General features: G+C 41.1%; 1 protein-coding gene across 1 annotated transcript in view; it reads left to right on the top strand.

Moving 5' to 3' along the window:
- The window catches only part of UTP20 (UTP20 small subunit processome component), a 159,469-nt gene that overhangs the window by 50,486 nt on the left and 81,894 nt on the right, over positions 1–27,089 (top strand). The window contains exons 19-27 of the mRNA XM_082254752.1: positions 842–918; positions 1,174–1,253; positions 3,292–3,538; positions 7,395–7,613; positions 10,138–10,228; positions 14,336–14,421; positions 15,273–15,398; positions 20,536–20,702; positions 23,368–23,576. Coding sequence (XP_082110878.1) covers positions 842–918; positions 1,174–1,253; positions 3,292–3,538; positions 7,395–7,613; positions 10,138–10,228; positions 14,336–14,421; positions 15,273–15,398; positions 20,536–20,702; positions 23,368–23,576 — 1,302 coding nt within the window. The remainder of the gene's footprint in view (positions 1–841; positions 919–1,173; positions 1,254–3,291; positions 3,539–7,394; positions 7,614–10,137; positions 10,229–14,335; positions 14,422–15,272; positions 15,399–20,535; positions 20,703–23,367; positions 23,577–27,089) is intronic.

The following is a 27,089-nucleotide window of genomic DNA, read 5'->3' as shown; positions in this document are numbered from 1 at the left end:
AATGGCTGTGTGTTGAGTTATTTTGAGGGGACAGCAAATTTACACTGTTATACAAGCTGTACACTCACTACTTTACATTGTAGCAAAGTGTAATTTCTTCATGTTGTCACATGAAAAGATATAATAAAATATTTACAAAAATGTGAGGGGTGTACTCACTTTTGGGAGATACTGTATGTTAAAGCACACATCATTATTGGAGTATAGAACTTGGTGTTTGTTATGAAATAGTATGAGATTAGTAACATTCCTGCTGTACCCTCCTATGCTGTTTTAGGTCATGTTCTGATTCAGACATACCCTGGGCTGTCACAACATTGACATGCACATTTTATAGATATTGCTGTCAATAATTGGTGCGGTGGCATGTTGACTTTTAAATGACAGTGGCAAGATGATGTGAGGCGACCACATTAACAAACAGTAAAACAGCATTTGTTTTGCTAATTTTTTTTTTTTTTCAGGGACTTGTATAGCACCATTAATTTACACAGCGCTTCACATATATATTGCACGTTCACATTAGTCTCTACCTTCAAGGAGCTTACAATCTAAGGTCCCCATGCAGGCGCAGGGAGAAAATGTAAACTCCAGGCAGATAGTATCATGGTTGGGATTTGAACTGGTAACCCTAGTGCTGCTAGGTGGAAGTGCATCCTTTCTTTTTGATAAACCCAATACTTTACATTTTTCGAGAGTTGAGTGTTTTTATTGCAGATTTGGGTACAACCAAATGGAATTGCCCCTCCCTCATGGAATGGTGATTCATGCACCACACAAATGTAGTGCTTGTTCTTTTCAATAGCTGCTTCTAACATTTTTTTCTTTTCCGTTTACACAGGTTCCATTGAGGTATTTACTAGCAATGCTGTATATTAACTTCACCCCTCTGTGGGACCCGGTTATTGAGCTTATTGCGTAAGTAAATTGAATTTATTCTGGCAGTAACTGACTATGACGTGACTTTGTAAAATGTTTTTTTTTTCTCAACTGTTGATGTTTTAATAAATAATCCAATTGTGTTCTTAGAACTTCCTGCTTGACACATTTTTGTGGGAAATGTTCTATTAATGTAACATTTTGTGCTAGATGGCTCAGCCTGAGAAAAGTGAAGAATATGTTTACTGGCTGTATTCTCAGAGAGTAAACTTATCCCCATATTTTCTTTTATAGGTCTCATGCAAATGAAATGGAAAATAAAGCTTTCTGGAAGGTGTTCTACGAGCATTTGGAAAAGTCTGCTGCTTATGCTGGTAATTTTTTACTGATTGTGAAGTAACATCCATATCAGATTATATTTGCCGTTGGAAAAATATTTTATAATGCGGGTGCTCTGGTAACTCCAAAGTGTAAATGTGCCAAAGTTGAAGGACTTTTGAGATGCACTTGGCTGGTCCATCAGGGACTAATACTATACTTATTACTGAGTGGTCAGAATGAGACCTCTGTTAACATTTATTGCATTTTCTTAGAGTATAACAGTTTATGTGAAATCTCCAATAACAAATGTAAATAATATTAATTATGAGTATATTTTAGTTAGATTGGTATATATTTAAGCCATTGATGGTGTCACTCCTTCCAGTTTCAGCATGGTTACTTTCCTACTTAAAATGCTTGGCCATTGTTATTCCTTGTCACTTTGACATGGGTGTAAACAGCAGTCTTTGAATCCTCCAGTCAGCCTGTGCCCAATATACATTTGCTAGATACAGTGATCATTTATGGTGCATTATACTAACCACTGTACAAAAAGGAGAGTGGGATATAATGAATTTTTGGTAACAACCAAGATGTAATCTCTTTGTCCTGGAGACACACAAGCACTCAACATGAAAAGACCTGAAGCTAGGAGGTAAACTAACTCGTACTGTACATCGTATTTTATAAATGGACACTATTGATTAAAATAGCATTAGCCAAACAATCAAAAAACCTGAAATGTATTATATTGCAGCCTGCCAATTCTTAGATGTGGTGGCTGCATTAGTATCCTTTTTAGGCTTTTTTTCCTTTGTTTTCGTAAGAAAGTCTGTTATTTTCTAACTTCCTTTAACAGATCAAGCTGTGCAGCAAAAGTGGCAGTTTGAGTGCTAAGAAAAAACATTTAACATTGACAGGGGTGCTTGCAATTGTCAGCTTTTTTTATAATAACGTGAAAAAAAAACTGTTGCTGCACACCGGAGTCTTACAGCTCTGGTCAGAGCCACTGTACTAACAATCCAATTTTAGTACAGCAAACTACCCCTCCAGCTGTTGTGACCCCCCCCCCCCCCCAGAACACTCTGGCCATTGGCTGGGAGTAAAAATAAGGTGTACAGCGCCACATATATAAAAATGATGGAAAGGAGGAACATTTCATATATCTGTGCCTATAGAAAGCCAAAGGTCAGCCCCAAGAACAGTCCATAAGTCCACAGCAAATAATTCGATTTTCCCCTTGGATGAAACCAATCAATAAAAGATGGAGGAGAATCCAGCACCAAGAAATGAATCTGGTCCACAGACGATACAACACCACATGCTCTGAAGAAAATATCTCCTCACCAGAACATTTGACCCTCAGTTAGGAGTGGTCAAAAGGGCATGTGTTAGGGTGACAGACTCTAAATGTTGGCTGCACACATCCAAGCTCCGGTGAGCGGTCCAGTGTCATTACATTTATAGAGGTGGTAACTCCAAAGCACTCCCAATTCTGGTCAGCTGGATAAGCCAAATAAACCTGCTTATGTTTTGTAGATATTGGAGTAAACCATTCCAGGTTCACTGGTTTTCTGCTTTCAAAAGTAGTGCCATTTAATAACGGCTGCCTTTTATAGATTGACGAAGCAAAGTTATTTTTGTTTTAATTTCTGTTTATCATTGGCTGAGAGTGCTGATCGGAAAATGGTCAGCTGCTGGGTTTCCAGCATGCACGTCCAACAGAAGCCGGCCGCCTTCTTTCGGACTGGCTGCCATACACACGGGCTAAATATTGACTGTTTTTTTTATGAACCAGCTGATGTCGCCAGATATTCGGCCCTTGTGTACTAGACTTAACACTACTCTATTCAAATGGACAATGCTGCTGTCCAAAGGTGTTTCTATTGCTCCTTCATAAAGTAGGACCACCCTAAGACAGCACGTGTGTAACTGGCTTGATCACCAGGTAAAAATAAAGGAGAAAAAAATATTTAAAATATAATGCAGCCACCACATATAAGTGTTGATAAGCTGCAATAGATTACATTTTCGTGTTTTGAGCTGTGGTCATAAATTCTGTTTGGAGACATGTTCCATTTTTTTTTATAGAGAAGGAGCTTCAGGATGAGCAGCTAAATCAGGAAGCAACAAACAGCCAGACCCATGGAATTGATATTTCTAATGCTGGAGACGTTGGAATCTTATATGTTGATACGCTGAAATGCAGAACTGATATAAATGACAGGACTGATTACACCAACTTTCGGTTCTTGCTTTGGAAAGCAATGTCACTGTTTCCGGACCGGGTGGAGCCGAGGTCCAGGGAACTTTCCCCTCTCCTGCTCAGGTTCATAAGGTAAGACTGTATGCTATAAAAAAGCAGCGTATCACCATCTTACACTATGCAACAGTAGCTGTCTTCTGCATTTCAGTAAATATTCTGATTTTGACATCTCTCAAATGGAGAAGTATTAATTTACCAAAAATATTGTGAATAAATCATACGCATTGATCCATCCATGTATTGATAGGATGGTTATCTACAAGAGAACAAGTAGAAAGGGCAGCAATTGATGGGGGGGGGGGGGGGGGGTGTATGATATTTTTAAATACATGAGCAGGTGATAGCAGTTTGCCTAAGGCGTCATGCACATAGGTGTAATAAAATACTCTCATCTATGCTGTATATTTCAGAAAAATCCAGTGTAAAAAATGCTTGTTTTGGCATGTGTTTATGTACTTATTTGTGTAAATAATGCCAACAGGCTCCTCTCAGAATGCATTATTAAAATGTCCCTGCACTCTACAGTATAAGACTAAATGCCACAACGTGCATGGGCACTGGCTGAAAAAAACTGCATGATGTCTCTAAAAGTAGGGTTTTTGGGCCCATGTGCATGAACCTAACTCTGGAGTACCCAGAAGTCCTCTGACATCCAGCAAAAATCCTTATTTAATAAGACTGTTTAAAGTTCAGTCATAGTAGCAACCATTCAGAAATTATGTTGTATCTGGACTCCAATGTAGGTATGCATGTGCCCTACCTGTGGGTTCCCTGTGGAAGCTGGAAATCACTCTAGTAGGCACCGCTACTACAGTGATTGCCTCTAGCTGCCGGGTCTTGTGCCAAGCGGCTGCCCCACTATTATGAAAACATTGGGTAGCCATTTACAGAACACTTTGCATTTTCACAATAAATGCAGGACATTCTCTGATGGGAAGAGGTGGGTGAAGACATCACCATCTCCAATTCGCTTAATGAGAGAACTCACTGAGAAACTGAGAAATTGAGAAAATGCAAAGTGTTCTTTGTATGGCATCTGTGCTATGCGGTACCTGGAAGCTAGTGGCGATCACTTTAGTTGTGGTGCCTTGCAGCTTCCACGGGGATCGGCCAGATATGGCACATGCATGCTTATGTAGCACCCTCCTAGGTAGGTGCTAGAAAGAAGCATATGGGTGGCCCTGTCTGCATATCAGGAGGGCCTGATCATTTATTTAGGCTGTCATGTACTTCCAAGGGTGTCTGTTGAGTCTGGGGAGTCTCCCCACTGTATCCAATGAGGGCTCTTATTGGACAGTGGAGAAAACCTGACCAATAGCACACCAGGGCTTGTATCCATCTCAGAGGGCAGAATCTGCCGCAAGGCATCCTGGGATATAAGTCCGAGGGGAGCAGCACATGACGCAGTGTCTTTGGCGGGAAGCAGAGTCCCGGGAGGAGGGTGACGGCTGTCTCTCCTCCTATCAGCGCAAGTGAGAGTGTCCTGGGCGGTCAGCCTAGAGGGCGAAGGTTGAGCTGAGCTGCAGAGGAGGGATCCAGAGTGCTGTGGACCCAGTGGAGGTGCTGGGCAGAATTTTCTGGGAAAAACAGTATCGTAAGTACTTGAGACAGTACTTACGATACTGTTTTTGTACTTGCCCAGGGGTCTGCCTAGAAGAGGGGACCACTCCAGAAGGTCAAGGGGAACCAGGAGCCAGCTAACCTATGGAGAAGGTTTAAAAAAAGGGGGTGCTGGTGTTTAAGCCCTGAAGATAAGTGAGAGAAAGAGGGTGCCAGGTGGGCCCTGAAGTGTTTAGCAGTGCAGCAGCAGCACAAGTAGCTACCTCAGCAAGGAGTGCTTAGGGGGGCTAAAGAAAGGACTTCTTTATGTGAGAAAGCAGTCCACGGTCAGTTTAGAGTTAACAGGCAGCAAGCCAGCGTTAACTAGCATCAACCGACGTTGACCGGCATCTAGCCAGCGTCAAGTCAGCGCCAAGAAGCGTTTTCAGTTGTCCCTAGCAAATTGTGCATAGTTGAGCCAAAGGAGTATCCCACTCATTCCCTTCTCCCATCCAAGTTCTCAATAAATACAAAAAACCCAAAGTTACTGGACTGGTCATTGTCTTAGCGCTCACACTTGGAGGAACATGCACAGGGGCATTTTTGTTGCACCCGGTGGCCCAGGGGGACCCATATCCAGCAAAACGGCTGGGAATCCTGCTACACTTACATTGGTCCAAGATGGACCAATGTACCTATGCAAGAATATTCATACCTAAACTTTAGCTTTAAAGCCTTTCATCGTTGAGGGAATAAGGTAGAAATGCTGTTGCAGCAACACTTCTAGGAATTGGGTTGTAGTAAACCATTGACTACTTTCTCTAGTCATTGGTTAGAATGGCGACCAAGAAAGACTAAGGCAATAGCTATTATAAAGAGAACTTTCCTTGGTGATCAGACTGTTACATGACAAGCAGTTAAAAGCTTCTTTGCTCACTTATATAAATATCTCCATATGAATTTTTAAAATACACGGTGGAACTCTTGCATTGTAAAAGTCCTGACATTGCCATACAAATATGTAGTGACAAAAGTCATTAAGTTCAGTGAAATTCCTTTATTTGTTTTGCTGTATATAGTGGTTGCTGGAGTGACCTTTTGCAAGGTTTTATGAGTTTGCCTGCTTTGGAGGAAGGTCTGTCCTTACTGTTTTTGTGGCTTTCCGTGATTTGAAGTGTGGGAATACTAAATGTAAATCATCTGAATGAAAGACTTTTTCTTATTTGCTCGAAAGTCAGAGTTTTTTAAAAACAAAACTTAGCAAATAGAAATATTACCATCTTGTCTTTAAATCATTTAATTTGGCACTCCTATACTTTTATTTCAGAATTTATTTCAGATTTATTAATTTTTACATTACATTACATGTGATATCATTACATTTTTGTGGATTTTTTTTTTTTCTATTGGGTAAAGGCTAGTTGATGCCTCTTTAATGTCCCCTTCTGCTTTTGTTTATTTTAAGACTTTTATTACTTGAGCTATCTTGATTTATTTATTCTTCCCACCTAGAATGATTCTTAATTGGCTCTGGTTTAATAGATGCACATATGTCTTTCTGTAATGTCTTAATCTCATTTTGTTTTTCAAGAAATATAGCTAGTTTTCTTTGTATGTGCCAGATACAAATAAAACTTTGTATATTGATTGCAAAAAGATCGGTTCTAGCTAGGAGTCCTGCAGTAATATAAACACGATATCACATATTGAGTATTGCCCTATGAAGCCCATGTTATTTCTCTTCATGTTAAGCCTCGTACTCGCGTCGATAGTTGGCCGTGAATTTTCGGCCAAAGTCCGATCGGCCGATTTTCGGCTTGTTAGTATGATGCTTTCGACAACCGACTCCGACTTTTCGGCCGAAAATAATCTGGTGTGCAGGCTATAAAATTTTTGTTGGCCAACAACACAACGGCCGATTTTTCGTCAGTCAGTACAGATTTCGGCAGACAAAAATCTGATGAGCAAGACTGGGCATGCTCAGTGAAGAAAAAACACAAAGAAAACAAACCAGCACATGACATCACTTCTGAAGTAGATTTTTGTTGGCCGAGAAAATTCATGTGCAGTCTAGGCACATTCCAACCAACAAAACACAACTTGGACAAAAGACGGCCGATCGGTCGGCCGATAATCGTTGCGTGTGTACGAGGCATTGCAACTATTGAGTTAATTTCGCACCTATGTGATATTTATACTTTGATTTAATAGCAGCAGCTGGGTTTTCCCTCAGGGGAATTATTACATTTATATTAATAATTTATTGTCTGTATATATATATATATTGGCTATAGCGCTGGCTGAGTGGGAAGTAATATTTATTTGCACCTACTCCCTTTTCTAATATAAATAAGATATGTAAACATTCTGTTACAATACTCCTTTTCAGCAATGAATATTATCCAGCAGACTTTCTAGTAGCCCCTTCCCAGGACCTTCGCAAGAAAGGTATAGACAATGCAAAGAGTGGAGTTGAGGCAAAAAGTGGAGCTGAAGAAAGTGTCACTCTAGAAGAGGATGCAGTTATGGAAGAGGAAGACCATGCAGAGTTTGATGAACCCAGCAATACAGGGTTGCAAACTAAGAAAACAAGAAGAGCTGCCTCAAAGTGAGTCTGAATAAGTCAAATATGTGATCACTTTGTAATAAAAGAAAAATTACTTATGTTGGTACAAACATTAATTACTGACAAATCTTTAAAGGCTAAGTTCACATTTTATAAAATAAAAATAATAAACGCCCATGTTTTTGCAGGTGAAAAAAAAAAACTGCATTTATTATATTTATTTCTCCCGAGCTTGCAGAGTATCTGCAGATAAGGTTTAATTTCAGGCTGCTGCAAGACACATGCTACAGCTTTCTGCCCATACCTCAGTACAGGCTTTCTGTTTGAAAGCTGTCAGTGCAGCGCTCTGCATTTCATATTCTTTAAACAAGTCTACCCCTTTTAAAATAGTAGAAATGAAAGTATAATTGAAATTTGGACTGTCATCTGTTGTGTAACTGTGTTTTCATATTTTGCCTTTAGAGCTCTGTGAGGGAAAACTGTACTTTTATAGATTTTTCTAATTGAGTATCATAGTTTTAGCAACTATTGCCATTTTCATATAGGCAGTTTTAAAAATATCCCTTTAAATCCCTTTTGATAGTTCCCCTTCTGTAAATTGAATATCTAGTGAAACTTATTGAAGAGCATACTTGACTGGAGATTTGTTAAAGGAAGGAACACGATATTTTATTTCCTTTTATGTTCACAACAATGCAGACTCAAGGACCTCTTGATTTAAAATTAAAAAGTACTTTAAAAGGGAGGATTTGCCTAGTTGAAGCTAAAATTAAATATTACTTGCATTATTATCACGGTCTATATAGACACTTTTTTTTTATTTCTCTGCTGTGGAATTTTGATACATAAGGTCTTGTGGGAGTAGTGTTGCATTATCTTTACTGCCTTTTGACCGTTTTCACATTCAGAATATAGGTCTTTTTATTTGGACCAAATAAATAAAACATTTATTTGGGCCACCTGATGCCTTCTCATTCCTTTCTTGTGGCCCTCAGCCAGTTCAAGAAGTTAATATGGCTTCAAGTTATGAATTCTTAATTTCCTCATAACTAAATGCTTGCCTAATCCTCTTTCTTGGGGATAGACATTGTAAGTTACAGATATTACTATAATATTCATTTTGAAAGTGGTATCTTCCTCTGGACTTCAAGTGTTACTAAACCCACAACAGTAAAATCTGTGTGTATATGCAGTAAAGCATGCTTGTTATACTCACTGTGGAACCTAAGGGGTTAATCCTCTGCATTGTGTATAAAGGCTGTTTGATCCTGTGCATGTGATCAGCACTGGTCAGACAAAGAATCAGGGGAGAATGAAAACTCCACCTGCAAGCTTTACTGGGAACTGATAGAAGTCACAAGGCTGCTATATACTGCTGATGAGAAAAGATATTTAGAAGTTTACATTTACTAAAATAATTGCGTTTCCATGTTCTGTGTACTGTGGGAGACCAGATATAGTGAATGCAGGTTCTGGGTTTAGTAACAAAAGGTGCAGCCCTCAATAGAAATCATGTGGCCACTTATTCTACTTCAGTCCACTGCTTCCTGTACCTTTGACATATCTGATTTAAAGCATCTCTCTGTCTCCCCTTTATTATCTTTGTGTAGGATATCTTAATCAGTATACATACAGGCATTTATAACTTGCTAAATGCATGTAACTGCCAGTCTGTTTACCAGTCCACAGTACTGATTACTGCAAATGTAAAAAGCTAAGGCAGTTGTACTCTTGTAGCTTATTTGTACTGGTGCTGTGTCACTCGCATACATTAATCTTATGAACCCACATCATAGGAATTCACTTTTTTAGGGTAATTTTTATTAAGTTTCAGAAACTTAGAACCATATCACATGACATTAAAATTGGCACATCAAAGACTCAATTCCAGAGGTTCTCAAAGCATTGGATACCGAAGAAAACCGTCAGATACAAAAGTGGTGTATGTGAATAGCAATGAGGCAGGATCATAAAGAGTATTAAATTCAGCCATGAGCATAAAAGACAAAACAAACAAAAAGCATAATAACATGCTGCTGGTAGTCACGTGGTACTATAACGAGATAAGACCTTGATTAACATTTCACAATGGCTGGAAGGAGCCACCCTGAAGGGAAACCCCATGATTTCTTAAGAAAGGTCTATGTATAGTATACTGAATTACACATCAATACCCCCAGAAACCGAAGGGAGCCACCCAGATCAAATCTTTTCAAACTTCATTGGGCACCCTCTAAAAGTGTACATCAGTTTGTACATGGGCAAAGCTCCATTAATAAGATCAATCTAGAAATTAAGAATGAGAGGGGAAGGGTATTTCAATTTAAGCACAAATGCCTTTTTACCATTAAAAAAAAAAATATTCAGAGCAATGCTTTCTGTGAGCTAGTCCGGTCTTCCTCAGCAAAATCGCCCAGCAAGCATCTGGCCACTGTACTTCTTCATCAAATTTAAGTGAAAAAGTTTTATTTCAGTGGAATATAAAAACAAATAATCCTAACAGTGACGCATCGTGTAAACTAACTATATTCTGTCATATATTTACAAACTGACTTTTTATTTACAGACAGCTCATTGAACACCTGAAAGTGTTTTCAAAGTTTTCCAATCCACGTGCTTTGTTCTTGGAGCCCAAGTTACATGACCTCTATACTCAGGTAATCAGTTTGGCAAGTTCTAATTGAAAACGTTTGGGTTTGTTGTTGTCCAGTCATTTCGAATTTCAGTCCTCAAGTACCCCCAACAGGCCATGCTTTGGGAATTTATTTTAGATAAAATAGCTATCGTGAATACTAAACCATTGTCACCGATTTAAAGCACCTGTGCAAGGTAGGATAAAATACTGAAAGCATGACCTGTGGAGGTACTTAAGAAATGAGTTTGAACCACTGGTTTTTAATACTCATTGTGCTAATACAGGCTTTTTTTTGCAAATGCTAGTAAAATACAGATGTGTAGAGATTAAAAAATATTGTGCAACCTAAGAAAAGTCTGTGTAGGCATTAACAAAGAACTAGTTTAACATGAGAAAGGTGATAGATTATTCTAAAGCAGTTTTGAATATCTCAGTTTTGAATATGTGCCTGTATGCATTAGGTGACAGTTTTTTCATACAGCCTTTTTTGGGTACTAATTAATTATCCACGGGGAAGCACACAGCCGCTCTGAATGACTGTTCTCCAAAAACCAAAGGGTAGGGCTGATTGGAAAATCTTGGCCAGTAGCTATTGTTTTCCCCAGCACTGGCATTGTCTGTATGTGACACAGCCCTTTTTTTGCCCTGAGCAAGATCAAATATACACTCCTGTTTAGAGTAAAGCCAACCATTGATGGTTCAAATCTTGGCTGGTTCAGCAGGGACTGGCCGAGATTTGATCTATGTATGAGAGGCTGATTGTACCGAAGTCTATCCATTGGTCGACTTGGGTACAACCAGCATGTCAGATTTCTGGTATGCAATTCTTGCCAGTGACTAAAACCGCTATCAATAATCACTGTGTTTTACCAGCAGGGACAGCTACCCATGCCCTCCCAGGGGAGAACACAGTAGCTCCACGGGTGGGATTCCCCTATTAACACTGACCTTTAGATTATACATAGTGGAAATTGCTGAATGTCTGATTAGAAACAGTAGTCTAATCTAGACAGTCAGCTATCCTCCTCTCTTAAGCCCCGTACACACGTACCGATTGTCGGCCGCAAATATTCGGCCGCCGACCGATCGGCCGATTGTAGGCTTGTTAGTATGATGCTTCCGACAGCCGACAGCGCATTTTCGGCCTAACAGAATCTGTCGTGCAGGCATTAAAATTTTTGCTGGCCGTCACCAGAATGGCCAATTGTTCGCCAGTCAGTACAGAATTCGGCCGACAATCAGCAGATTTGCAAGACTGGGCATGCTCAGAGAAGAAAAAACACACGGAAAGTTAACCATAACATGACATCACTTCTGCAGTCGGCTGTTGTTGGCCGACAAAATTCGTGTGCAGTCTTTTGCATTTTTCAACAGACACGACAGCCCTGGACAAAAGACGGCCGATCATTCGGCCGACGATCGGTATGTGTGTACGAGGCATTACACAGACAACTGTGTGCATGTGCAGCCGAATGTGTCTGCTCACAAGGCACTTCCTGGTATCATGTTCGGTGTCTGTATGCAGCACAGCCCCATCCTGCCTAGCCCATCTGAACCCACCCCTGTCCTGCCTTGCCCAGCCCCACCCCATCCCATCCATGACATCACATGTTTTCTCATGAATTAGGATGCACAAGCATCCTTAATTATTAGAGTGATCTGATTGGACTGCAGAGCAGCTCCTCCCATCCAACCGGCTAGATGAGCAAGTTCATCACTTGACATCCCTGTGCTCAAGTAGCAACCCTACCAGCTGCCCTTACACTATGATTAGAGGGGCGCTGTGGTTGCATGACAGCAAGGGAATACAAACAAAAAAGGTACAAATATGGCAATTTTAATGCAGAGCTTTCCTTCTACCTTAAAGCTGAACTCTAGGCAAATCTCTAAATACACAGATGAATAATGTAGAATGGAGCCATTTTACATGCCAAGGGTTTGCAATATTGTCCATTCAGCCCTGACATTTACACAGTCCTGCCAAAATTACAGCTCTTACATTTATGGAATACAGTGGTGACCTCTCCCTGCCTTTCTTGATTGCAGTTGCTCCCTCACTGTCCAAACTGATAAGGTTGAATCTTTGTTTACATTGCTCTCTCTTCCTGTCATCATGTCAGCTTGTTCCTCATAATCCCTGTTGCGGTGTTCCGTGAGAATTACCTACCCGTGAGAAAAACCTACCCCTCGTCACTTCCGGTGCACGGCACTGTATGTAATGCAGCGGTTACATTAAAACAGCTGTGCTGCAATACGAGTCATCTCCGCTTCTGTCCCTGTCACTTCCCTGATCTCGGCAAGTAAATATAAAAGCGGCGGCAGGTGTATGAAAACATAAATAATGGAGCCGAGAGCCGCTTTTATATTTACTAGCCCAGATCAGGGAAGTGACAGGGACAGGAGCGGAGATGACTCGTATTGCAGCCCAGCTGTTTTATGTAACCGCCGCGTGGGTAGGTTTTTTTCACGGTACATTGTGATCTTTTCATACTAGTGCGCATGCGCACTAGTCTGATCCTCAACTCTTCCATTAGGTATCCGGGGCTGTGAGCATGCGCACTGCTGCGCTGCTCAGCTGTTCCTGGCCGGAAGTGACGAGGGTAGGTTTTTCTCACGGGGTAGGTAATTCTCACGTTACAGCGGCTGTACATAGATTGCAAAAAAAAAAAAGCCAAATCTGTGTGCACAAGTTTAATTAAAAAAAATACATTATTGAATGCATACTTTTTTCCTGGTACCAGCTTTAACACTTGTAATTGCATGAACATCTACATATACATGCAGATAAAAACATGCCCTTTTAGGTGAAATAAGTGAATGTCCAGTTTAGACATTTCTGTAAACAAGTCCCTTTGTGCTCCCATTTAAAATGGATATTGCATCTTTTAATATAGTATCAATATCAAACCTAGTCCTGTCACACCTCTAAGTTAAACTAGTGTTAGAGCTCAGGAAAGCCAGACAGGGTTATAGCTTGTTGGGGTTAATTAGCAACATCTTAAAAATAAGCAAACTGAAGATTTTCCCTGAATTTTTTCTTTTGTGAGTTGAAAAACATGGCCTTTTAACATACCCTGAACATTGGTTTAGGAAAGGCCGAGTTAATGTATATGTATTTCTGCAATAGTTTAGGTTATATAAATTTATAATCTATACTACTGTTTGTCTCTTATAACTAAACTGCCCTATAAACCTATTGACATCTGCACAATTTAGTTGCCCTTCTGTTTTCTACTTTATTGACTTTTTGGAATGTCTGTCGTTGTGTACCTTGTTACATACATTACACTTCTACAGTTATTTATTTAGCATAGGTTACCCTGGTAAAATAGTTTTAATTCTAATATAAATCAGTTAATAAAAAACAAGAGGGTTATGAAAAAATAAGGCTATATATGTAAGCCATGAAAAATTAAAAAATGCATTCATTTATACATCACACTTCTATGTTTATTTATTTAGCATAGGTTAACCTAGTAAAAAAAGCTTTAATTATAATATAAATCAGGAAAAATTAATGCTATATATGTAAACCATGAAAAATGTAAATATGTATTCTTGTAAAGGGAGAGCCCACTGTGGTGTAATAATGGACTTCTGTTTCACAACCACCCCTGTAACAAAGAAGATATATTTATGTATATATATATATATATAATATATATATAATTTTTTTTTTTTTTTTTTTTTATAAACGTGCTTGCAAAATTAATGTACTAAATGAATGTGTTGTAAAAAAAATTGCAATCCAATTTTGTGTCTCAACCCACAGTTTGCATTTTTGGGTTGCACTCTATAGCAAAACCCAATCCCACTGTTTATTACATTTTCTCTGTAACTGTATACTACAGATTTGGACAGAGAATTACAAAACTTTTCTTTATCTTCATTGGCATTGTATTGCATTTTATATATCAATGTGGCAAGGGCTGTTTATTATTGTATTAATAAGGTTGTTTCTGTATCCACATTTGACCTGGTCAATGAGAGTAAATGCATTAGTAAATTGTGACTTTCTATATAAGATTTACAGTAAGTACCATATCCTACATCTGAAATGAGTTTATCCAGATATAATGTAGGAAATGCATATGTATTTTTAGCCTGAATATTGTCTCTCTATCTTCAGTTATTGTGCCATCAAGATCAGAATGTACAGAAAGTTGCGTTGGCTTGTGTGCTGAGCTACAAACACCCTCATATACTTCCCTACAAGTAATTACCTTTGTTTTTCTTTATTAGTTATATAATAAATAAATTTCAACAAATTGTTTCTGTTGCTTTAAAGAAATCTATATTGGGATAAATGTAGTGGTTGCCTTGGTTAACCTCCTTCTAGTTAGCCATCTTAGGCGTTGATATTTTTTCGGAGTCACAGACCCTAAACATGCAGGAAGAATTCAGATTGAGGTTAGACCTCCCAATCCGCCGTGTGCCTCAGATATTTTTGCAGTCATTGGATCAGAATGAGAGCCAGGCTCCGTATTCTTGTCCTTTTTAAAGATCAGTTAAGATTGCCATAGGCATCAAATGAAGATCTGTTTTCTCTTTCTATTGAAAGTTTGGCTGACCTTACATGTTAAGGGGTTGTCTTTGCAATTTAAAGGATCAAATGAAAGTTGAAGTAGGGAATGGTTGAAGTAGGAAGTTGAAGTAGGGAATGGTTAAACCCTTTTTTGTTTTATCATTTATCTGTGTCCTATTTATCTGTGTCCAGCTTTACTTCTTGTACTGTAGACATAGTAGGAACTGAGGGTATCTCTCTCAAAAGTAAGGAGAAATCCTTTCTTAGACAGATTTTGAGGAACAGATGTGCCCATTGAAAGGTCTACATTCTGTTCCAGTTATGGTGACAACTAAAAATTTTGGAATTACCCATACTTTTCATCTAACGGTCCCCTAAACACATATTGGTTCATTCTACCCTACGGTCAAACAGACAACCATACAGTGTTTCTAACCCAACACCACGATGTCCAAAACTTAAATTAATGGCTTTAGATACACCTTAAGGATGTTGGAGATAATTATACTAAATTGTTTTGTTTGTTTTCTACAATTTGTAGGGAAAATTTGCAACGACTTCTGGAAGACAAAAGCTTTAAGGAGGAAATTGTAAATTTCAGTATTTCAGAAGAGAATGCAGTTGTAAAGCCAATGCACAGAACTGATTTAATGCCTTTGCTAATGAGGTATGTATTTATTCATTCCATGAAGAAGCATTACCACCGGTGGTAGAGATGTCTCTATAATACCCTCCGGTTGTTAAAATGTTCTCAAGTGTTTCCTACAATTATGGATGGCAATCATCCTGCATATGCCAAAAAGACATGTATCAGTGGTAAACAATGCCATTAGTATGCTTGGTACTATTGTTGCTATTTCAATTGAATGAAATGAGGTTTGGTAGTCTGGTTCTACTCCCAATAACTCCAAAAGATTATTTCTCTATCGCTCATTGACAGACGTAGTCCTCGGTGATACAGCACCTTCGGGTTATGTTGCCTCCACAGGAGTAGGACTAGACAGGAAATGAAAAATGCTCTGGCCACACCCCAGGGGCAGTCCACGAGGGTATATCCTCTCTCTCTCTGCCACAGCAAATCAGTTTTTTTCTGTCTAGTCAGGAGTAAGGACCTAGATACCTTGCTGGGATCTTCGGTCCTGGCAGGATTTTTTTCTTAGAAAAGAATTTTTTAAGACAGCTTTTTTTCTCCAGTGTTCCTGTGAGATCTTCAAGCAAGAAAGCTGAACTGGGCGACGGGCGGGATGTTGAGATCCAGTGGTCACCCCAGTTCAGCCTACGAGCGCGTGCAGGCCATAGCTCCGCGCTGGGTCGGCCGCGACATAGTCCCACTGGACGGGGACTGACCCTGCGAGTTAAACGTCTCGCTGAAACGCCAAAGACCATGAGTCACGGCGCCCGTATTGGTCGACAGCCCTCCTACCTCGGTGGAGAGGGGTACTGTCAGGAGTTGGCGCCCGCCTGGTTCCGGTATGGTGAGTAGTATGTTCCCCCTTTCCCCCTGACGGGTCTTGTGGTGAACGCGGGCCCCTCTCTGTAATGGTAAGGATGGGTTCCCCTCTATCCTACAACATGTCACAGATCCCCCTAATTGAGTGTGATTTTTGTGTACAAGAAGCCCTGTCAGTAGCCACAGGGCGATGTCTATACATGTATACTGCATTCCAGATCATTCCTCCAGCTAAGCAGATGCCTCCCGACGGCCATGGACCGCATACGGCCCGCTAGGGTCCGGTACCTCCGACCACGCTGACCACCATGAGGGTGAAGGGTTGTGAGGCCGAGATCCTTCTGCAGACATGCCGCTATTCTGTGCAGGCTGGTAGATCGCACAAGGCCGCCATTTTGGTGTAGCCTCGTGTCTCCAGCATGGGGGCGGCCATGTTTGAGGTGACTCAAACACCTCATGGAGCCAGGGGGAGGAGCCGGCAGGCGTGTTAAGGGGCGGAGCCGCCTCTTTTACCCAGGAAATAGGGCCAAAGACTTCCTGTCTGTAACAAGACAAGCACTGAGCAAGCTGATGAAAACTTCTGTGCATCAGGGATGAGCCTTGGGGTCTGTCTCTCTCTCTCTGTGGGGTCCAAAAAGGCAGGTAACACTGAGGGGCGCTGTTGCGACTGGGGGGACACAAAAAAAAAAAAAAAACAAAAAAAAAAAAAAAAGTTTTTTACTTTGTCATTTTTTGTCGCTGGCAAGTGTCTTGTATAATCATTGACCCTGCCGCATAGGTATCCCCACCTGATCCCCTCAAGGTGGCCGCAGGGCCCTCCAGTACCCCACTTGTTTTTAATGCATTATCGGCAGTTTTGGAGTCTTTGGTATCCCGGGTGGAGGTGGCCTGTCAGGGACGGGGGTCAAGTAGCGACCCCCGCCTACCCCTATTGTTTATCAGATACTTCAGATACGGATTCGGAACTGGTCAATGCAGTTGCAGGTCCCTCTTAGGGGGCTGTTGTCTCAGGTAATATCTCCTCAGCAGTGAGGAGCACGTTTCTGCCTCCGCCATAGCACAAGAGTGGTGGATGCACTAGTTGTGTCCGTCCGGGAAACCTTTAGTCTTGAGGTTACACCGGCAGAGGTAGCTGAGACTGAGATTCCTTTTTGGTACTTGTTAGCCTACCAAAAGGGCGAAGGATTTTCCTTTACCCTAATGGGGTCGTTTTGAAACGAACCCCTGTTATTTCCAAACGCATGGCTAGGTGCTATCCGTTTGAGGAATTCCTCTTTATAGGATAGACGGTACCACCTGCTGTCTTGCCACAGACTGTTAGGATAAAAAGACCTCGTAACTAACGAGGACCTTCCTTTTCTGCTCATATAGAGTTGTTCGTTCCGACAGGGCGGGCGATAAGGCGAAACCCTCCAAAGCCCCTTTAGAGGGGTTTCATAGGGCGCTGGTCGGGTAAACAAAGAGTCCGGCTCAGCCAAGCCTGAAGAATATAGCCTGATGCGCCCCTACCCATCTCTGGGGTGGGGGGGGGATGTCTTCACCGGTTTCTGGAGGACACAGGATCGAGTTTCGATCACTTCCACCGGTGCGATTCTTCCCTTCTAACATTGAACGGTTTCAGGGGTTCTGTTCGAACCTATTCACAATGCCCAGGAAAGAGGGCAAGGTGCATCCAAATCTGGACTTGGGAAGAAATAGAGTCCATCCGTACAGTGGTGGCCTCCCTGCATCAGGGGGATTTCCTGGCGTCCATAGACATTTAGGAGGCCTATCTTTATATCCCCATCATCGCAGGACATCAGCGTTTTTTCGCTTTCCCAAAGATCATCCCTGGTTCCCACCAGGAGACTGAACTATCTGGGCCTAAGGTTGGATACATCCTGGGCAAGAGAGTTTCTCCTTGCTGGGAAACTCCAGAAGGTTCAGTCAACGATTCGGATGTTGCTGTCCGTCAATTGGCTGGGACTGATGGTGGCCTTCTTAGAGGCAGTACCGTATACCCAGTCTCATACCCGAATTCTCCTGAAGGAGATTCTTTTTTAATGGAATCAGAATTCCGATTCCCTGGACATTCGGATCCGGTTGAGCGAGCGAACCAGGAAGTCTTTGATGCTCAACCAGGGGAAGTCATTTCTTCCGATAGTATCCAGATTACCAATAAGGGTATCGGAACTGAGAGCGATCAGATTTTGTCTGATTTACTGGATCGAGCAGCTCTAGAGCAGCCCGATTCGGATCCAATCGCATATGGCCTCTTCATCCAGAGGTTTTTCCCTAGCTGTCCCTTCATTGGGACATCCCGGATGTGGATCTGTTGGCACCTTGGCCTAACAGGAAGGTGCGGAGGTTTGTAGCTCGCGCCACGATCCTCTAGCGGACGCAGCAGAAACGCTGATCGCCCCGTGGGGGCAGTATCAGCTACGGCATGCCTTCCATCATCTCAAGTTGCTGCGGGAACTTCTTCGCAGGATAGAGGTGGAGGGAATTCCAGTTATTCTGGAAATTCCGGATTGACCTCGTCGAGCCTGGTACGCCGACTTGGCGAGGCTAGTCGCGGACGCTCCTTGGAGACTTCCTCTCAGGGAGGATTTGCGGTCTCAGGGACCGATCTTCCATCTTGCTTTACAGTCGCTGGCTTAATGGCCTGGCCATTGAGACCCAGGTACTGAAGGACAAGGGAGTGTCAGCTTCAGTTATTCCTACCTCCAGTTAAAGCAAGGAAAGCGACTTCCAGCACATGGAAGTCTTATATTGCATGGTGTGAATCTATTGGATTTCCCCCACAGACCTATTCGGTGACCCGAATTTTGGTCTGTCTGCAACAAGGGGTTGAGCAGAAACTATCCTTGAGCACGATCAAGGGTCAGGTTTTCGGCGTTAGCAATCTTCTTTCAAGAAACCTTTGGCTAATCATTCCTTGGTGCGGAATTTCATCCAGGGGGTGCGACATCTGGCTCCGCCAGTGTGCGCACCCTTACCGCCTGGTATCTTAATTTAGTGTGGTCGGTTCTTCAGAAACTTCTCTTTGAAGATATTAGGGAGATTCCCTTGCTTACATTCCCAGAAGGTGGCCTTCTTGGTGGCCATTACTTCTGTACGCAGGGTGTCAGAACTGGCCGCATTATCCTGTCGTTCCCCAGATCTGGTGGTTCATAGGGATAAGGTGGTTCTTCTTCCGAATCCATCCTTCCTTCCTAAAGTGGTTTTCGTAAGACGGACTCACTTTTTGTGATCACGGATAGCCCTTGAAGGGGGTTGCCTGTGTCTGCCGCGACCATATCTACATGGATCAGTCAGACGGTGGTACAGGCTTATTCTATTAAGGGTCGGAATCCTCCATTCCCTGTTAGGGCGCACTTCACTCGAGCGCTCAGTACTTCCTGGGCCTTTCGCCATCAGGCGTCAGTGGTCCAGATATGTAAAGCGGCCACCTGGTCGTCGGTACATACCTTTACAAAATTTTATAAAATTGATGTGATGGCATCGGTGGATGCCTCATTTGGCCGCAAGGTTTTGCAGGCCGCAATTTGAGGAGACCGGTGGTCTACCTCGAGGGTTTTTTTCTGTTTGAAAATTTTTTTGTTGAGTCTCATCATTAAGGATGAGCATTGTAAACTTCTAGTTGGCACCGGTTGGGCCTTCTAGATTTGGATTTGATTTCCATTTTCCCACCCCTCATTTGTGATACTGCTCTGGGACTTCCCGAAGGTGCTGTATCACCGAGGACTACGTCTGTCAATGAGCGATAGAGAAAAATGGATTTTTGTAAAATCTTACCGTAAAATCCTTTTCTCTTAGCTCATTGACAGACGTAGTACCCGCCCCTCTGTTTTTGAGTTGGGTTGGGTTAAATTCTCTAAGCACTGCTTTTGTGACATAACTGATTTGCTGTGGCGGAGAGAGAGAGGATATACCCTCGGGGACTGCCCCTGGGGTGTGGCCAGAGCATTTTTCATTTCCTGTCTAGTCCTACTCCTGTGGAGGCAACATAACCCGAAGGTGCTGTATCACCGAGGACTACGTCTGTCAATGAGCTAAGAGAAAAGGATTTTACGGTAAGATTTTACAAAAATCCATTTTTTGGTGCAAATAACAACTTGGGTATCAATAACTGGGAAAAACGTATCTAGGATAAATACTAGCCTGGTACTTTTGAAAAACGGGAGCCATTTACTCACCTGGATAATGCTAACCTGTTTTGAATTATCGGGGGTATCCTTTGTTAAGTAAACACTTCAGAAATGTTTTTAGCTGTATCCAAAATCGTAATTATTGTATAAGCTCCATTGGTACTGGAAGATTGTGTTGTAACTGTAAATGTTTTTGATTCCATCTTTTTTACATTTTTTTTAAGAATATTGTATGGTCGTATGAGAAGCAAAACTGGCAGTAAAACGCAAGGCAGGTCAGCTGCAGGAACCCGTATGTCTTTAGTTCTTCGATTCCTAGCAGGCTCACTGCCTGATGAGATCCGAATGTTTCTAGATCTTCTGTATGAGCCAGTGAAGCATCTAAAGGATGGTATGTCAGTCTGTAATTAATAATCTTTTGGTGCATACGTCTTTCTGTTTGAAAAAAGTCAACCTGCAAGATGACACTTTAAATGTTTATAGGTGTAGATGTATTAAAGCTGAACTCTTGGCATAAAACATTCATTTATACATATAATCCTCGATAACCATGAAGAAAAAAAATGCACTTTATGTGAACTAAATGCCTTTGCTAACCCAATTATTACCTTTTAAAAGAAGTTGTAATGCCACCACGGTCCACTCACTGCAGGCTGCTTGCAAAAAATTACAGGATGGAGTGGAGACAAGACCAGTCACTCTGCACAAGTTGAAAGAGCAGTAGCGGCTAGTCTTAAAGTACAACTAAAGGCAAAGGTTTTGGACAGAGTATAGATAGAGTAGAACCCGTTTTTATGGCTGTCTGTGCCTTCATTTGGAAGATTCACCCTCTCTATTTGTCCTGTTTACCATTATCATTGTAAGGGAAAGTAAAAGAAAATCCCACATTTTGGGTTTTCCCCAGAAAATAATAGAAGGGGGCATCTTCCAATGGGGACATTAGTTCTGGTAACCAGGGGTCCCCATGGGATTCCCCTAATTTTCAGGGATTTCTTCTTACTCCCTGTTTTGGTTATCGAACAGGAAGTGAAGGAAAATCAACCCAATGGGACACAGATGGCAAAATATAAACTGGTCAGGAAGACCCTTACTCTATCCAACATGAAATAAAAAAAGTTTTGGCTATAGTTCTACTTTAATACAGGAAGCAAAATTTCACATTGTATTACTTGCCAGATCTGAAAAAAATACACAAAACACACCAAGATTAAAGTAAGAATACACATGCTTCTTGTATTTAGATTTTGAACTGTTTACCCTAAAGTTCAGCTTTAAGCTAGCTATTCAGCTACAATCAGTTTCTATAAATGGCTGAATTTTAATACGATTTGGCTGAATAATTACCTGGCCAACTTACATACAATATGTGGTTAACAAACTATAGACTTCATAGGATAGTGTTAGCAGTAATAGGGCCCTATCACGAACTTAAAACGGAACTCCACCCAAAAGGGAAGTTCCTCTTTAAGGACTTGTCCCCCGCTCCTCTTGCACAATTGAGGAGCGCAGGAGGGGGAGCAGGTACCCAATTTTGACAGGTACCTGTTCCCACTTCCGTTCTGCGGCACTGGACAACTGAAGTTCTCCTCCCCCCCCCTCCCTCCCCCGCAGCCTTCTGGGACACTGACAGGTCCCAGAAGACTTCATCCACCATTCAGGATGCACAGCGCGACATGCGCAGTGGGCAACCGGCTGTGAAGCCGCAAGCTGTCACAGCCGGGTGCCCATAGTGAAGATGCTGGCGCTGCCGAGGGAGGACACATGATGAAGACGGCTGTGGTGAGCTCACCGCTGGACCATGGGACAGGTGAATGGCTGTTTTTTAAAATTCAGCAGCTACACTTTTTTTTTTTTTATTATAAATTTGTAGGTAAAGCATAGAAATATTGAATATTTTAAATGCCTACTTATTGTATTTTTTCCTTTCCATTCATCATTTTTATTTACTTGCAATGTGCCTTTTGTAAGAGTGCATTCACACTTGCGAATGCTTGAATGTGAATGCGTGCAATTAGCGGGGGTTCCTGTGATTAACTGCGACAGGCAGCCCCATTGAAAGCTCTCGCAGACTGCCTACTTCCAGGGCCGACTACTCTCTTGTGATCGTTACTTGAAAGGTAACATGTGAGTTGAAACGATTTGCTGTAAGAGTTGGCAGCCTTCTATTGCTTTTAATGGGGCTGCCTCTCGAAGCTAATCGCAGGAACCCCCGCTAGGGTTCACAAATCGTGTAATCGCCCTACAGGTACATTCACAAAGGCACACTAACCTTCTATATAATTTCACTACTCGATGAAGAATCCATTCCCTAGCAAAGCCCCCTCCCTCCTTGCTTGTCATAGCCTTCTCCTCTTCTGGAGTGTCTAATTACTTTCTGTGCAAGAGTAGTAGCAATGGGAAATACCAGAGTATCACTTAAGTGACAGCTCCGAGTCTGCTAAGGGCTGTGTACATCCAACATTTTAGGGCTTTTGGATATCTACACAAGAGAGGCTTTTACTGCTAAAAAAACATGAAATTTGGTAAATGCACATATCTTATGGGAAGATCCTTGTTGAAATTAGTGGTATGGGGACAGGGTCTCTTTAAATGATCACGTGCCTGGCTGTCTTTTATTCTATATACTGAGCAGTTTATTGGTATATTAGTTTGGTAAAGCCTAAAGTATTGGTATGTTTTATCAAATTATTTCTACTTGTAAGACAAAAGTGCAAACATTTCTTTGGCAAGGCAGGTCTTTAAGTACATGTCTTTCCTCAGGGTTTTTTAAGTATCCTCCAAAGCCCTTGCTGAAGCAGAAAAGTGAATGCTCATGAGTTTATTTAGCAACATTTGGACAAGGCATTCACTCAATGTACGTTTGTACATTGAGTTCCTGTTTTCCTTCTACAGAGGTTTACTTGCTAAAGTTTTAGAAGAATTTCAAGCTTGTTTAAGGGAAGTGGTAAAGTATTCAACCAGAATTCCTGTCTCTTTTTTTGGGAAGACTTTTGCACTAAGTCACTAATTGTGTCATACGGTACAATTCCAGTGTCTAATTGCCATTCATTCAACAGGTGGTTGCCATGCTGCAGTACAACAGGCTGTGGAACAAGTAGACCTTTCAAAAGTCCTGCCCCTGGGGCGCCAGCATGCCTTACTCAACAGTTTGGAAGTGGTTCTGAAAAACCTTGGTAATCTTATCAGCCCCTACTTACCTGAGATGCTCCAGATTTTACTCTGCATGACTGCAACTGTGTCACATATTTTAGAACAGAAAGAAAAGGTAATCGGCTGATAGTTACTGGATTTTTTGTTATTTCATATTTCAATAATAATGCTATCAAACCTGTAAAGAATATGTTCGTAAAATAGATTGTTGAAGTATGACGACAAAATACAAGAAAAAAAAAAAAATCTGACCCATGTTAGCATTAATAAATAGTTGAGGGGACTCTGGAATAAATCGTGAATAAGAGAAGTACACAAAACTGCTTGGTTTTAGTCTGAACATGCTACATCTTTAGCTGGTTTGGCTGTGCATAAACACATACACTATAGCTAAATATACAGTACATACCATGTGGTTATAGTGCGATAAGATTTTCCATTCAATCCAAAGAATATCAGAACACATAAGTTGGACAGGGCAGCCATTGCTGGCCCATTTAAATATGCATTTGCAAAGTAGGTCTAGAAATGACCTTTTGTTGGTGATAGTTGCCTCATGCAAGGCTATATTTATATTTTTAAGATAGACCAATTGTACAGGTTACCAGAGCTAACATTTTCTACTTAAATTTGAAGAAAAACTGTAATCTACTAAATTTGTAAGAATAACGGTTAGATTAAACTAGCAATCCACACTTCTTGGATCTTTATCTGATTTTGGTAATAGTAGCACGTATAAGATTCAGTGTCCGCAAGCGCATATATTGAAAACTGTGGATACCAATGTGAGGCCGGGGGGGGGGGGGGGGTGAAGAGGAAAGGAAGTGCCGCAGCGGAAGAAGAAATCGGAGTGGCCGTGTGAAAGAGCCCTAACAGGGTTATCTACTTTTTCTATAATATACACCTTAAACAAGGCCACCATGATGGAAATGTACATATGTTACTCTATATTAATTGTTTTCAAAAATAGTGTTGTGCTATCACATAATCATGAATTCGTAAAGAATGCATAATTCATAATATTACCAAATTTGAGTCCAGTGAAAAATTCAAACCCAGGCAGTCCACCGTGAATACAAACTCTTCACATCAAATGTGTCCCAGCCACCCTATACACAAACATTTTAGACCCCACATCTCAAGAGGTATAACAGCACTTTAGAATGATAGATCCCACCTGGATGGATGGCTCCAGATCCCTCTCTTACAGTTGGATGTTCCTCAAGCCTGTCACACTTCAGAACGGCATGACCCACACAGCCACTGGGTCGCTTCACATAAATTTGCCTCAGCGGCATTACCATATAGCCAGAAAGAAGCAAGGAAATCCCATAGTGAAGAGTACAGTTCAACTGATTTATTAAAAAAAATTGATGGATACTCACAAGCAAAACAATATCCAGGAGTATATTGCACAGCCGCCAGATCTCTGGACAGACGTACTGACATCGCTGCTGAGCTCTGCCCTATGTACCTTTCTTCCGATGGTACGTCTTTCAGGAACAACAGAGTTTCTTGTGATTATGCTCCAAGGGGTGGCATGAGACACGTTGGGCGTGGACTGGCTGGAGTCCGGACAGAGGCTGCCATGAATCTCACTTCATGCACATGGGTCTGCTTCATGTGTGGTTTATGGATCTTTTCCTTTGACATTGCTGCAGCTTGGAACTAGGGTGAGCTTCCTGCCCCTGCCTGCACTCACAGAGTCTTTACCTCTCTACCTGAGCGGCACCCAAATTTTGTCTTTTTGGGTCTCCGTACAAGGCGTTACAACACACAGTACAGGAGATAACAAACATACACTACGTATTTTGTTTGTCAGTTTACTACTTGTGTACTTGTAATGGTGTAACCATTTGGGTATGACTTAACTGTGTGAGGGTCTCACACAGTTGGAGCAATGGGAATGTTCACATCTGAACATTCCAGTGGTGGTGCTCAGCCCAATTGGTATTTTGATGTGAGAAAAACAGACTAGGAGATTTAATGTTGACTATGATGGGTTTTTTTTTGTGGCCACCAACTAAACACACAATAATAAGTCCTCCCTCATCGTGGAGCAACGCTGTAAATACAATACTATCATGGAGCAACGCTGTAAATACAATACATTTTATGTCATCGAATTTTAGACTGTAGCGTAGAAAACACAACTGGTTGTCATTTTTTTTTTTCGATTTACTTGGTTTTTACTATGTGTTCCTTTCTCTTGTAATAAAGTTTCTCATAGAGTAGTTTTAGGTTAGCGATAAGCATCCTTATTAACCTTAGGACTGCAACTGTGTTGTAAGAACTTCTCAATTGTAACTGCTTTTTCAAATTCTTCTAGGGTGGAACAATTAGGGGCCCCAATAAATTGGCTCTTAGGTATTGCTCTGATGACTTTCTCTGGATGACAACTGTTTGCATGAAGCAGAGAGTTCCTGGAAGCTGGCTTCCTCTATGTTTTTTGTACATGTACTCTCTTCTTCTCAACTGAGGCACATATTATATCTGGGGTTCTATTGATTCCTGTTTACATATTCTAAAATGTTCAGATGCAAATCTTTTTTTTTTTTTTTTTTTATGATAAACAAAAGTCATCAATATAATGAGCAAAGAAGTTTATCTCATCCCGAAATGGGTGCATACCTCCAAAAATGTTGTGCTCCTCCCACCAGCCCATGCAAAGGTTGGCGTAAGTGGGTGTAAAGCAGTAATAAATTCAGCGTGTTTGTTTTTTTTTTTTTTTTTAGTAATCTGTGCACTTCAGACCTTTTTACATGTTGACATAAACTTTCTAAACATTATTATAAACAATTTTACATTGTACTGCGTGTAATTTCCACTTGCTGAGTTGTTTAACTTATTTTTACAGTGGGTTTTCAGTGTCAGTAACTCTTAGATATGTGTGTTCATTTATTGCTTCATTAAACCCCAAGGTGTTAATAAGTTCAATAAGTTAAATGGCACAGGCTTCTTTCTGGATAATGATTATAAAACTGTGAATGAATCACTTTAGAAAAATGCTGGCATAACTGAACTGGGGCTGCTACAGCAGGATCAGTTTGGAAAAAAAATCACAATTTGGTTAAAAATCCACATATCCCAAGGCTGTGATCATTCAGACAATGAAAAACTAAAGTAGCCTACGGTATTTTAAACTTTGTGTTTGTGACTTTAGTGCTAGAACTGATTTACAGCAGTGAAGCCTTTTAAAATTCATGGCTCAGTAGAGGAGTCAAAGGTTTAGCTACTTGACCAGAAGCATGTGCTGATAGAGCCCAATGCTGAAGCTGTTATTGTGCCTTTTTGCAATAAAATTGTAATCCTTTTATAGCTTGTAACTTGTACTGGAATTTCTATAGTAGTTCTACAACCTTAAATTTGTGTACACAAAGGAGAAGTGTTTGAAAACTGGCATTTTGAACACAAATCAAAGCACTGTACACCACCACGCCTGGCTGCTGCACATCAGGTTGAGTTATTAGATTCAAACATACACGTTTTGTCAAATTTTGAAAGGTAGCGATGTTCATGAAACTATAGAATTTAAGTGTAGTAAACAATATAAACAAAAATAAATAAATGAGCCTAAATTTTCACTTTTAAACCAGTGGTTACCGAAGATACGAAGATACTGCCAACT

The sequence above is a fragment of the Pelophylax lessonae genome, assembly GCF_965119305.1.
Source record: "Pelophylax lessonae genome assembly, chromosome: 4".
In the NCBI taxonomy this organism is placed as follows: Eukaryota; Metazoa; Chordata; class Amphibia; order Anura; family Ranidae; genus Pelophylax; species Pelophylax lessonae.
Note: the sequence above shows the minus strand (reverse complement) of the source record. Positions and strands in the feature narration are given on the sequence as shown.